The sequence below is a fragment of the Lygodium microphyllum genome, chromosome 8, assembly GCF_053477565.2.
Source record: "Lygodium microphyllum isolate KBCC chromosome 8, Lygodium_microphyllum_v1.1.10, whole genome shotgun sequence".
In the NCBI taxonomy this organism is placed as follows: domain Eukaryota; kingdom Viridiplantae; phylum Streptophyta; class Polypodiopsida; order Schizaeales; family Lygodiaceae; genus Lygodium; species Lygodium microphyllum.
In genome coordinates, this window is record NC_141142.1 from 163918623 (window position 1) to 163933006 (window position 14384).

The window sequence follows — 14384 nt, forward strand, 5'->3', positions numbered from 1 at the left end:
ATTGCAGTATGGACTATTTTATGAGACTGGGGTTCAGATACAGTTGCATGGATACACTGATGCTGATTGGGCTGGTAGTATTTCTGATAGACGATCTACCAGTGGATATGTGTTCTCTTTTGAGAATGCTGCAGTCACTTGGAGCAGCAAGAAACAGCCTACAGTTGCCTTGTCCAGCACAGAGGCTGAGTACAGGGGTGCAGCAATGGCTGCATGTGAGGTAGCTTGGTTGCATAAGCTACTTTATGATATGTATCAGTCTACATATGGGCCAGTTGTCATTTATTGTGACAACATGAGTAGTATACACTTGGTAAATAACCCAGTCTATCATGCTAGAACAAAGCACATTGAGGTGCATTATCACTATGTGCGAGATAGGGTTTTACTAGGTCTTATTGATCTAGTTTATGTCAGCACAGAGGATCAGGTAGCTGACATATTCACGAAGGCATTGGGCGCAGAGAAGCTGCGCAAGTTCAGAGACCTGCTTGGTGTGCAGGAATTGGGATTGAGCTCGAGGGGGAGTGTTGAGATATCGAGCTCCACTCGTGATATGCCAGGGTGACCGTTGTGCATTTATGTCACCGACTTGTCAGTTGTAGATGCGGTTGGTACACCGCCCATGAATAATAGCTACATGATAGCTATCCTTATCTACTCTTGTTCGTGGCTCAGTTAGTATGCCACCTTAGTTAGTTGAGTTTGGTTTGAGACCCATATATAGGGTTCTTCTATTTCTTTGTACTTGAGTTCTTTTGGCTTACACAACTAAGAAGAGGAAAACTGTTTTCTGCCTCCACCCTTGTGTGTATTCCCCCATTGTGCAAGCAAGAAAGCTTCAAGTGAGACTCCTTCCTTCTCTCCCACAATCTTGACATTACACTTGACCTTGAAACTCCATGGAGTACCTGGATGCATCAAAATCCAAACCAACTTATAGTATTTATCACAAATCCAATTACCGCTACTATCTTTCCTGTTAAAGACCTCCATTGCAAGTATGTTATTGATAATTTTTCTCCGTGAAGACATCTATATTAGCCAAATACAAAATTTACCTATCAACAAGTTTTTATGGGATTTTATTATTATATGTAAGTGAATTTGTCCATATATAGAATCATTAGTATAACAATAATTTTATGCACAAGCATTCCTTTGTCATTTCACATATGCAATTCTAATATTATGCAATGCTATGAGATTGCAACACTGATACTATCTCATGCTATTCCATGGTTTTAGAATCTAAATAAAATTATCCTAACGAGATAAAAAACTAACAAAATCTTTTATTATTCGTACTAGTATTTTCATTATGGATTTCTAAATACAAGAATATTAATGTTCAAATCTATACAAGATAATTCTTTCGATTGATCCTAACTAGATGCCAACAATAATAATTTATAAAAAATACTTACAATTGAAACAAAATTTTACATTTAATCACTGTAGAGAGCAATGTACTTGAGAAACTTTGTAGTCCTCAACCTTAAGGTTGTTAGAAAATAAGTTGATTTTTGGACAATAGGTGTATCTCGTTGACATGGAGACCTAGGATATAATAGAAAAAGTTAGTTCAACTTAGAATATACATAATTTGCAAATGTTTTCTCCAAATGAAATGAAATTTAACCATGGAGTAGTTTTAAGAAAAGGACATTGTACCTGTAAATTCACAAAGAAGCCTAGAGATGTTGAACCTTGCTAGAATACTTGGGTGCATTGAAATCCAATCCAACTTATAGTATTTATCACAAATCCAATTACTACTACTATCTTTCCTACTGAAGACCTCCATTGCAAGTATGCTACTGATGTTTTTTCTCTGTGAAGACATCTATATTAACCAAATACGAAAGTTACCTATCAACAAGTTTTTATGTGCTTTTATTATTGCATGTAAGTGAATTTGTCTATATATGGAATCGTTAGTATAAAAATATTTTCATGCGCAAGCATCCAATCCAACTTTGAAATTCACAAAGAAGTCCAGAGATGTTGAACAAGAAGTTGAGTTAGTATAAGATCATTGTTCCTTCATTGTGAGATTCCTAGAGTACAAAAATAAAAGAAATATTAGGTCAAAGCATGCATATAGCTTACATAGGCTTTGTCCAAATGAGTTAAAATTTAACCATTGAGTGACAAAAAAAAAGACAATATACTTGTGGATCTCTTTGCAGAGAAGCCCAAAGATATTGAAGAAGTGGAGTTTTTAGAAAATCATCGCTCTTCATTGTGGGGGATTCTTGGAGTACAAAACAAAGAAAAGCTCAGTATGCATATAACTTCATAGATTTTTTCCAAACGAGACACAATTTAACTATGGAGCAACAAAAAAACAAGACAACATACTTGTAACTTTGTTTACAGAGAAACCCAAATACATTGAAGAAGAAGTTGAATGTTTAAAAGATTATTGTTCTTAAGTGTGAGAGACTCCTAGAGTATTAAAAAAAAGAATGTTTATATCAGAGCATGCACATAACTTACACATGTATTTTCCAAACGTGATAAAACTTTGCCATAGAGCATCCATGGAAAAGAACAGTATACCTGTAAATTTTTGTTAAGAAAATCCCAAGGCTTTTGTAGAATAAGCTCCGCTCTCATAAAATATGTGAAACTCACTTTGTGTTTGTGTAGACTCAATGAAATTTCAAGGGTTATAACGGCAAGCAACAATGAGGCTATAAAATTTCATCAGGAAAGAAGAAGCGGGGAAAGAGAAATGTTAAACTTGAGTTTCACCTAAGAAAGAGGGAAAAACTAATAAGGGGAGATATGAGAAGTCAAACATAAAAAAATAAGAAAAGAAAAATTTGAGTCACAAACTTTAAGGAAGTGATAGCGAAATTGTTGAGGGAAGATTTGGGCCAAGCTATGGCTAAATGATTAATGTTACATGAATTTAGAATCCCAACCTATTTTTGTTTATTTACTCCTTAGGGGCCAAAAAAGAGAGTGCATCATCAACAAAAAGTGTATTCTTAGACGAGCGACTCAACAAGGGTTTCTACTCCAAAATGGCTTCAATTAAACTTATATTCTCCAATAAGCTTTATCATAATACTAATGTGCCCCTAAACTTGCTATATACAATTGCTATGCTAATATTCATGTGCTAGTCTACCTTCAAAGGTTTTAGCCGGACGCACTACATGTTACCCTTAGTGCCTTTCCTCTTGAAGACCTAAACTTCACATATCGATTAAAGGGGCTATCAGCCCTGGGCTCTTTTAGTTCACCTCCACCAAACACATCTTTTTCCTTCATGACAAAAAACTCATCATGACCTTATCAAACTCAACTATGTGCATCAGCCTTGTGTCATTCATAACATGTTGGTAATATTCTTTGTTGCACCTACACCACCTTAATTCAAACTAGCACCTCTATCATCACCACAACCATCCAAACCATCCTCCTATTCCTAGCTTTTAAAGTACTCTTCATTGGCCACTTCCTCTTTCACAATGGTTGCCTTGCCTATCATCTGATTCATGTAGAAGAAAATAATTTTAAACCATACACAAAACTTTAATATGATTGTATACAAAACTCATCCATATACCAAGTTGTATGTAGAACTTTAGCATGCATATATACAAAACTAATAACAAACCATATACAGAACTGAAAGAGAGCCAACATCCCGGACACTCATCCAATGGGGTCGCAAGACTACATGTGGCCTTAGGGGAGCGGAAGACTGCCATATGGCTGGTTGTCCAGCCTGCAAAACTACAAGAAAACGGCTCTCATGAGCTTGCAAGGGGTCTTGCAACTGACCACCAACATCCTGAACCTGACTACTATGCATAGCTAGGTCATCTGGGCCAATAAGTGCCTCATTTTTAGGATAAAAAGCTTGATGTAATGGCATTGTAGCTGCTGTAAAATCAGCCATAAAGCATAGTGAACGCTCATCAAGAGGCTTGAGAGGTGTTTCATCTCATAGAAGACAACATGACGGCTACGTATGACCTGATGGGCATCCAAATCCCATAATCTGTAGGCCTTAAAGTCACCATCTCCATAACCAAGGAGGATACATCTACGTGACATAGGCTCATGTGGCATAAGTACAGATGCATGGCAACCAAACATCCTCAAGTAAACATAAGAGAGCTACATACCACTCCATGCCTTATGGGGTGTAATACGATCCAAGGTCAAGCATGACGTCTTGTTAACCAAATAGGATGCCGTCATAAGGGCCTCAGCCCAAAAGCCATAAGACAATCCAACTGTGGTAAGCATAGAAGCAACCTTTGCATGTAAGGTCAGGCACATGCCATGAGCAATCCCATACTACCGTGGGCACAAGAAATCAATGCCATATTGTTGACAAGAGGTTTGAAAGCTGGGAGAGAGAGCATGACTCTCATAATCCATCTGCAAGCACCTAGGCCTGCTACCATCAGAATCCATAATTCTGTCAAGCATAACTACAACATCCTCAATTTGCACCAAGGGAAAAGCCCAAACACGGTGGGTCGCATGATCAACAAAGGTCACAAAGTACGACGCTCCACCAAGTGACTGGGAAGGCATAGGTCCATATACTGCACAATGCACAATATCTAGAGGAGCATGCCTCATACGATCGCCATAAGCCAAGGGAGCTTTGCAAAGACCAAGAGTACAATCAAGGAAAGCATCAAGATCTGTAAGTGACATAGGAGGCATCAATGAGTCTAACAATGAGTCTAAACGAGACAAGATCTCCATCTCTCTGTGGTACATATGGCCTAGGCGATAATGCCATAGCAATGCATGTGGTATTCGGATAATTGCAACCATAGAATCTCCCACATGAGAGACATGCACTGGGTAATGAGAACCAACTCTAGAACCTTTGGCCAAAACCAAGCAACCACGACAGATCCTCCATGACCTATCCTGAAGAGAAATAGTATATCTTGCATTATGCAACTGACAGACAGAAATCAAGCTCTTACTGAGCATGGGAACATGTAAAACATCCCTAAGAATAAGAGAAGTCCCATTAGGCAAAGCTAGGTGTATGTCCCCTATACCAAGAATAGCATAAGTCTGCTCAAGTCCCAAAGAAATGCATCCATCAAACTCCCTGTAAGTAGAGAACCATGCTCTATGTGGAGTAACATGACAAGATGCCATGGAATCCAATAGCCAATTTGAGGCATAGGCCATATCACTGAGCAAGAAAGTTGTAGGGAAACTAGATGACAGGAGTACATGCTCAACTGCATCATCATGGGTAACAACATGTACCTCACCACTAGTAAGAGTGGTAACACTTGCTACATCTACTGTATCTCTAACTCTCTGCTCATGTCAAGTCCGTCTCTGTCTCTGGTGCTCTCTAATCCATCTACTAAAGCATTTTCTTTGAACATGCCCAAGCTTCCCACAATGGAAGCAAACAATATCTGAAGTAGAAGAACCTGTAGAAGACGACAAGGAATCCAAGTCATCATGAATAGGGCTATCCCTAGCATCCATGGAGCTCAAGCAGTCGAGGGATGTTCCAACATAGGGAACCTGCTCATAAAGACAATCATCTGCTAGTACATCCGTGGTAGAAGCATGCTGCAAATGCTCATGAAACCTCAATGGATGGGAGGACATAAAAGGCATCAATCAAGGATGCAAAAGCTCCTCCCACATGAAGAAGAGTCATAGCCAACTGCATGACATAACCAACCATAGTACAGTAAAGCATAAGACATCTGTCATAAGAGCGTATGATATTCAGCCATGAAATCATCCCATAACCATATGCATACGCATAGCTTTGCAGTACATCATGCCACAAAGGAACATCCAAGTCAAGTAAAGACCGACAAGTGGCAAAGCATCCTGCAAGAGTCAAGCTCCAAGTGAAGCCCAAACATCTATACAACAACATTCAAATAAGTGGTTCTGTAAGTTATACAACAGTAGACCATGTGCATAGAAGGGTAAGCATACATAGCATCTGCTCTCTGGCATGGATGGGCAACAGTAGCCCAACTAGCACAGAAGCTAGACAACAGAGGAGCAAGAAAGTCATAACTGTTTGCCAATCCCAAGCACTGTAAAGTCCATTGATCAACCAGGTAATCAACCAACTGCTAAAGAGTAGAGCAATCACTTCTCATACATGTAGAAGCATCCACCAAACAAAAACCCATATCATCCCGAATAGTCAAGAGCACCCCATAGACCATAGTCAGAGCTAGGCAAAGCATTAAATACCTTCAGTCCCTGTAATTTCCAGCACGTAAAAGACTGTTCAATCTGAGCAAATCAGTGCTCAATGCAAGCTCAACTTCATGTCCAAATAAAAGACATACATTTCCAAGTCATATAGCATCAATAGGCACCCAGTAGGCATTAGATAGCCATGAGTCATAAGCATTACACACTCAAGAACTATGTGCTGCCCTACTACTAGCATGTAAAAACCTTGTTAAACTGAGCAAAATGGTCCTCAATCCAAGATCAAATTGATGTCTAACCAAGAATCATATATCCCCATATGTATAGGTAGCCACTAAGCACAAATGAGCATCATCTGACCACCTCTACTGATTCCAGACAAGAGGAGCAGAGGGCTGCCCTATATGACAGCATGTGTGCTATAGGTACTATCAATAATTTGAAGTGGGGAGTGCTTATGTTGGTGGTAAGTCCAAGAGCCAATGCTTAGGACACAATGGAGACATTGAAGTCCATTGCTCATGGAATAAGAGAGCTTCCCAATGAGAAAAAAGGGGGGGGGGGCTGGAAAAACTCGTGTGCTGCTGGAAAAACAGGCGCAGATTCTGCGCGGACCTGCCTGGGGGTATTCAGCACATGGCTAATCATCAAGGAGCCCAAGGAGGGCACCAATAGGGGCCAAAGATGGCCTACACAAGCCTCAACCAAAGATGGCCAAAGATGGCCTACACAAGCCTCAACCAAGCCATGGTAGGCAGCAAGTGAGATAAGAGGGGAGGAGCTGCTAATGGAGTCTGAGATCAAGCTGAAATAGACCTGCAAGTCATCACGTGATGAGGCCTAATGTAGATCCTTGTCCTGGGGCTGCTGTAGGTGTTTTTCAAGGTTGGGGAGTGTTGCCAAGAATCCAAAGAAGGCTCCAGATCAAGCTACATAAGCAACCAAGCTCTCCAATGGCTGCCACAAGCTCAAACCCTGCTATGAACGTGTGAGCTGAAAACCGAGTGAGAGAAGAACTCCCATACCTGGTGTCGATGCAGGAAAGAGGCTGGGAAGCGCTCGCAAAAGCACCCGCTGTGATACCAGTTGAAGGCGATGCAATGGCAGTGGAGAAGGAGAAGAGGAAGATGCGGGAGAGAAGAGCACACAAAATGTAGGTGTTGTCCAACTGAACTGACAGCCTTATTGCACTATCATATTATATATGAATAAAGAATGGGTGGTCACAGTGTATACGGGCAAGCCCAGAGGCCTTTTACCCCAACATGAATATGATAGCTCCAATTCTAAGTACCCTCCCAATGTTAAATGTCTTCCCACACTACCTATCCTTTCTTCACACTACCAACCTTAAACATCTCCCCACACTACCTAATAATCCTTTCTTCAAATCTTTATCTGACATTACCATTTCTCACATATTTAAAAAAAAGCCAAATTTCTACATTACCCTACATATGAGTAAAAACCCTACTATAAGGGAAGGATCTTGATAGCTATCCTCAATCAAGGTTAATAACTCAATTATCACTAAGAGAGGTGCTTGATATGTGTCATGAGTCATGGTTAAATGATTGTTGCTTAATCATATAGCTTGTAACCATAGTTAATTTCTTGTCATATACTCACAAATTTTTCTTGTAATGTAATCATAAAGCTATGCTAAGAGTAAAAAGCATACTACAAACCCTTTGGCTTCACCCAACTTAGCACTATGACTCATAGCATTTGCAGAAATGTTTGCAATATATTTACTTTCGTGTGCTTTACTAGAGTACACCCTCTTTCCATTCTTAATTGATCTCTCCACTTCGCCCAAATTAACACTATGGCTCATGGTGTAAGATTGTTACAAGATATTTAGCTTAACATGTCTGTAGCAACTCAACTATACATAGTTCATAACAAGTATGCAAGTCAATATACATGGTATGCTAGTTGAATGGTATACTGGTTAGAATTCCTTGTATGATGCCAAGCTTCAAAGAGCACAAAAGGTATGTTGCTAAGCATACATGCATGGTTGTTACCCTTGTAGCATAACTACCAAACTTAGATTAGATGAGGTATGCTCATTATCATGCCTTTGTGTGATACAGGGCATAGTTTATGTAATCTAAAAAGAGGTATGATCACTCTAAGCATAATAGATGGCACACCAAATATGCTATAAGTATGCTTGTTAGCATGTAGGATAATATAATGTTATTTCCAAGCATGCTCACAAACATATAACTTGGTATGCTAGATAGCTTACTAACATTTTTAGTATGGTAACATACGTAATATGATTGCTAATATACATGGTATGCTTGCTAACATTCCAAGTATGCTTGCTATCATACCTGCTATGCTACTTAGTTAACTACTAACATACCTAGCTTGCTAACTAACATTCCTAGCATGGTAACTAGTAGTAGATCAGATTTGCTACTAGCACACAATGAATGCTAGTTATCATTACTAATTAACTACTTTGTATATTAGTAAGCAAAACTTCACAACAAGCATTGCAAACCTACTAGCAAGCATTGAATGCTAATTGATAGAGCTAATTAGCCATCTTGTATGGTAGTAAGCATTCCAGACATGCAAGCAAGCATTCTAGACTTGTTAGAGAGCATTGCAGCCGGGGTATACAAGTTACCACTGAAATGTATGCTAGCTAGCATACTCACTATGCAAGTTGGCATACCTAGCATGCTAACTACCCACTATACATGTTGACATAACTAGCATGCTAACTATTATACTTGGAGCTAATTAAGTATAGTAAATAGGATCTATTCTTGTGTATATGGTTTCGAACTTCTTCTCCAACAACTTTGGACAACAAGTTTGTTGCAAATATTTGTTGGCAATTGAAAGCCTTGCAAGTTGACCCAAGTTCATGTGTAGTAACAAAGCACAATAGGTGATATACATGTCCACGAGGAAGCTTGACCATTTCCATAACTTCCATTGAATCAAGAACAAGCCCACAACCACTACAATTTTTCATTGGTAAAACTGCTATTGCAACTCTCTTGCAACTCCACATCTTATTAGTCTGCAATGGCTAAATTACACAAAGATATTGTAAAGAAATATGTATGAAGGTAGTTCTCTAAATACGTCAAGAGCTACAAATGTTATTCATAACTCTAAACTTTTGTTTCTAGAGTCCCTACTTGAACCTAAAAATAAAAGGAATATTCCATGCCAATAAGTAGCTAAATTGGAAAAAACATAGGTGAATTGCATGAAAGCTGCATGCTAGAAACTTACCAGACAGTAGGTAACATTGATGCCAATGCTGTCTTCATCAAGGACTACATCTTTAGTTTGTAAAAACCCAACATTTGCAGATTTTCCTTATACAATTCAATCTACTCAACCTCCACTTGTTTCTTTATCTCTGTAGTGCTGCTATGTGCCAAAGACAACAATTCTTCCTTAGCTTCCTTCAACTTCTTCCTCACAGAATTGATGGCTGGGCTAACGTTTTCATTGCTAGCTTTCCATATCCTCATTGTTTTTAAATCCCACCACTTTGCTTTGAGGTCATGTTGGGTCTTCATCAATTCCCTCCTCATATTGAGAGAGCAAGTGCCTTGACTGACTCCAATTCATTATTGTTAGTGCTAGTTTCCATGCCTCTTTGGAAACAGATTGCTGATTTGGTGAGATAGGGGAGTGACCTTGCAAGTTGATGTGCCACCCATGTCTTGCTCATCACCCATATCTGTGCTTCCTTCCTCTTTTGAAGCTTGAGACTATTGGTTCTGAATACTCCACTTGTTGAGGTGGCCATCAAAGCACCTCTTCTCTCAAATCTTGCAAATCCTAAGATGCAAATTGTGCCCAATTAAACTTCATGGTAGTCCCATTTGAAAGCAATTTGTGTAGGGCTCAACACCTTGACAAAGCCTTTAGCAAATGCTAATGTAATCTCCATATTGGTGGGTGTTTTTTGGTAGACACTATAGTGAAATAACATGATCTACTTGTAGACTTTAGCGCAGATGTTGTTGTACTTAATGTGATAGTGGCTTCTCTCCTATGACTACTTAAAAACATTGAGCCACTTGTTGTCAAAAGCATCATCCCACTTCACCAATATTGGGTTGGCATCTTCCATGGAAAGACCATAAGCCTCATGAAATTCTGTAACAACATGACAAAATATTTCCTATTTTGGGTACAAAATTTTGCAAATGATCAAGTTTTTCATTCTTTAGAGGTTGAGAGTGCAATCAAATAGCTAGTGTAGGTTGGCACTTCTTTGGATTGGTTGGCACAAGGTGCCCTCTTAGAGCCTTCTTGTGACCCTGTTTCTCCTCATCATGATTGCACCACTCCAAGCCCACTTCCTCATCGCCTTCAATTGCACCACCACCCTTGAAGTTGATCTATACTATCCTTGTGAGAAGAGTCATTCTCTCTCCAAGCATCACTTTGAGGGGAAATAAGAAATGACTAAAGTACTACTCTTTCCCACATGTTAACTAGCCTCCTTTTAGCTCAAAGATTTCTATAAACCATTGTGAGTAAAAACTCACCCCATAAAAGGAATGTAAAAGGGTTTGTAACAATATTATGATTTTTTTTTTCCTCTCTCTGATTATGATTTCAACCTTCCCTCTTATTCTTTGCATGTTAATAAGATATACTATTTGCCATATGCTAAGTAGCAAAAAAAGTGTACCACATTAACATTCTTACACCTATAACTACTTTTATTGTGGATAATGAGGGCTAATCTAGGAGTTTGTATATGTTTCATAGTGGCATTTTTTGAAATGCCTAACTCACTAATGCCACAAAAGGATTAAGAGTAATTTCTATGAACTAAGCTAGTAACACTATGGGTTCATTAGCATGCTTGCTTCTACCTATTAGATATAAATAGCAAAATTTGGGGCACGTAATGAAGGAAAGTGTAGCATAAGGAAGAATGTGATTTATTAGACCATGGGTATGGTGAAATTCAAGATAAGCATAACCGCTAGTGATTTTACTAAGTGAGATAAATTTTCTACAAGGTTAGGTGCCTAGTTGGTGTCTCAAATAAGTATTATTTTTCCATTGGATAATTCTATAGTAGCATTTCCGATGCCAATCGCTTTAAGCACATAGTCGGTACCAGATTGAATGTTGACAAGTGTGTGAAGTCCTTGGGAATCACATAGATAATGTTGTTTTGTTGTTCAATGGCAAGTAGCCCTTGTGTCAAGGATCCATGAAAGCGGAGAAATGACTTGTGCATCACTTAATGTCATAGAGACTCATAAAGAATGATCATTAGCGTTCTAACAAAGATGTGCTTGATGAATCTTGACCGTATGTTTCATGACAAGACGATTCACCATGGAGTAATCTTACATAGGCTCTCACGTGAAATTGAAGCAGATACATGCAATAAATGTGTCATTTGTATTATCAAAAGATGTTTTTATTAGAATCAAAAGGGGTCCCGCTTGGGCTGCCGAATAGCATTTGCTATTCCAATTTTGTTATTACCAAGTATGTTTTCGTATGCGCCATCTAAATTGGGATGTGATGTAATGTATTAGGAGGGCCAGCCATCCTGTCTTGTGGAGGCCAGGCCCCCCTGAATAGCAGGCTCCTGCATAGTCGGCGGTCACATGACGGAGATCATGTCATGGGAGGCAACTATCTCTGTGCTGACTGATCTTTCGTCAGTAAGACCGTCAAAGGTGACGGCCAGCGTCTTGCTCGTTTTTACTACGCGCGTCTGATTACTAGCTCTCACACATGAGCTGCGGAGAGAGAGAGAGAGAGAGAGAGAGAGAGAGGCGGCATTGTCACGTCCCTCATGCCGAAAACGTCGATGGGCTTCCGCCTTAGAACCGGTCAAGCGTCTCTCCCGACCATGCAGTAGAAGTCAGCCACGAGCCTTTTGTCAATTGCTGCTCGCGCTTCATCCCTGCACTCTCTCTCTAACACAGTCCCTCCGGCTACATAAGAGTCAAGACCTCGCCCCCTCTACTTCTCTCTCCTTGTAGTGGTAGTAGCAGTAGCGTTTACGTCAACTATGGCGCGCTCTTCAAAACTAATGCTGGCTTTCTCATTTCTTGCCATCATGCTTGCCCTCGGCCTGGATTTGTCAGAAACAGTAGTGCATACGAGAGCACAAAGCGCTAGTAATGTTCGAGCGACTTATCATCTCTACAACCCGGAGAGCATCGGGTGGGATCTCTTCACTGCAAGCGTCTTCTGTGCTACGTGGGATGGCAACCGGCCATTAGAATGGAGACGACAATACGGCTGGACTGCTTTTTGTGGCCCGGCCGGTGAGCATGGCCAAGCTTCTTGTGGAAAATGCTTACAGGTTATAGCCGCCACCCACCAACACCTCCCCCCCCCTCTCTCTCTTTCTCTCTCTCATCTGTGTGTAGCCATTGCACTTAATTTCGATTTTGCATGAATTGCAGGTCACAAATAGAGAGACACAAGCTAGAGTGACGGTGAGAATCGTGGATCAGTGCAGCATGGGGGGCTTGGATCTCGATACCACCCCTTTCCACCAAATTGACACAAACGGAAACGGCGAGGCGGCTGGCCACCTCATGGTGGACTACGAATTCGTAAGTTGCTAGTCGACGTGGGGTTTTCAAAGCAGGCATACATGTTAGTTAAGGACAGAAGAGGTGCTCACATTGGAATAAGCAGGGCGCATACATGTAACAAGATACAAGAAGCCTCTCATATTGCAATAATCAGACAATAATAAGACTCTTGAGTTTCGTTGTTACTCCATCCAGAGAGAGAGAGAGAGAGAGAGAGCTTCTTAGATATTGTGGGCTATATCAACAACTTATATCGTATATACTAGCTGCCCCGGAGCAAAGGGAAGCAATAGAATAGTGCTATTGTAGACAAAGAACAAAGGAGGCCTTAACTCGAAATAGATGGTTTGTATGTCCTATTAATAGAAAGTGGCTAAACAACTTGAAGTAGATGGTTTGTATGTTCTATCGGTACAGAGTGTAATATGAATTTTCTTAGTTTGATCTATTAGCACAAATGGTTATATATTGACTTTTGTTAGTGCATAAAACCATCTTTCAAGGTAATATGTGCATGCCTCCTCTATGGATTGCCTTAAGATCAATGCTGAAAGCAAAGATGGGTAGAATTTCAGCTTAATGTAGTGTCAAGTGAATGGAAATCTCTCTCTCTCTCTCGATGATCCAAATTAAGTCAAAATTTATAATTAAAAAAACACCCAAAACACTCGAAACCCATAGAAACTTTTACCTCAATCATAAGTATCAATAGGAAATACGTGGTCATGCATTGCTTGTGCTTGAGAATCATTATGAAGTTCGTATACATCTACTCTTAATGGCATCAAAATCAGTAGAAAAGATGCTTTTAGTGATTTGTGACTTCGAAAATTACATTGGGTATCATCAGAAGTTAAAAGTGTGTGATCAATAGTAAAACTAGGTCCAAGACTATTTCAAAATTATAACTAGAACCACACCAATAGCATCTCATCACACAAAGGTTATACCTAGCAAAGTAGGAGATTGAGGGAGGGCATAAAACTTACAATTTTCTACTTCTAAAGTCATTCTTATCATGCATTAGTCATTGGGCTCATCCTATATATCTCAAATACACGGTCGGCTACTTGACATCATTGAGAATACTTAAGAGAGGTTTACAAATGAGCATGTTTACCTCTACATACTCACTCCAAAGGTCTTCAAGTGATTTTGATGTGCTTTTTCCAAAGGTCTTCAAGTGATTTTGATGTGCTTTTTATTGATATTTTGATTGATTAGAGTACTCAAACTACCACTATGAACATTGTCTTGACACGTGTTTTTGTGTAGCATACTCACTTTGTCATTGGAATCAACTCCAAAACTTATATTTTTCTTGCAAGTATTGCTGATGAAAACTGAGTTAGTCAATTTTGGACCTTACTCATACAACATGGTAGGAGAACTTACCTCAACCAGAACTTGGAACTGCTTACTATTTTGGCATCTTAATTAGAAATATAACATCCTAGAGTTTTGACTTAGAGACATATCTTAAAGTTGCAAGATTTACATATTTCCCTTGAGGACACGTCAATGGGGCAAAAAGCTTGTAGAGTAGAAGACTGACTAACAATGATCATGATCCAGACTATCGAAACTTTAGATTGCAAATTGGTCCAAATGCTC

The 14384-nt window shown here is 39.5% G+C and overlaps 1 protein-coding gene across 1 annotated transcript; it reads left to right on the forward strand.

The window, feature by feature from the left end:
- Positions 1-12161: 12161 nt before the first annotated feature.
- LOC148033104 (pathogenesis-related protein PR-4-like) lies at positions 12162-12918 on the forward strand. The gene is made up of 2 exons (XM_087684234.1): positions 12162-12532; positions 12636-12918. The coding sequence occupies exons 1-2, from the start codon at positions 12236-12238 to the stop codon at positions 12798-12800; spliced, it is 462 nt and encodes a 153-aa protein (XP_087540360.1). The 5' UTR covers positions 12162-12235; the 3' UTR covers positions 12801-12918.
- Positions 12919-14384: the final 1466 nt, after the last annotated feature.

What these genes read in the sequence shown, in the direction of transcription:
- LOC148033104 (XM_087684234.1), top strand. Translation starts at nt 12,236, where the DNA reads ATGGCGCGCTCTTCAAAACTAATGCTGGCTTTCTCATTTCTTGCCATC. An exon ending in CTTGTGGAAAATGCTTACAG is followed by an intron (nt 12,533 to 12,635) that starts GTTATAGCCGCC and finishes CATGAATTGCAG; the next exon opens with GTCACAAATAGAGAGACACA.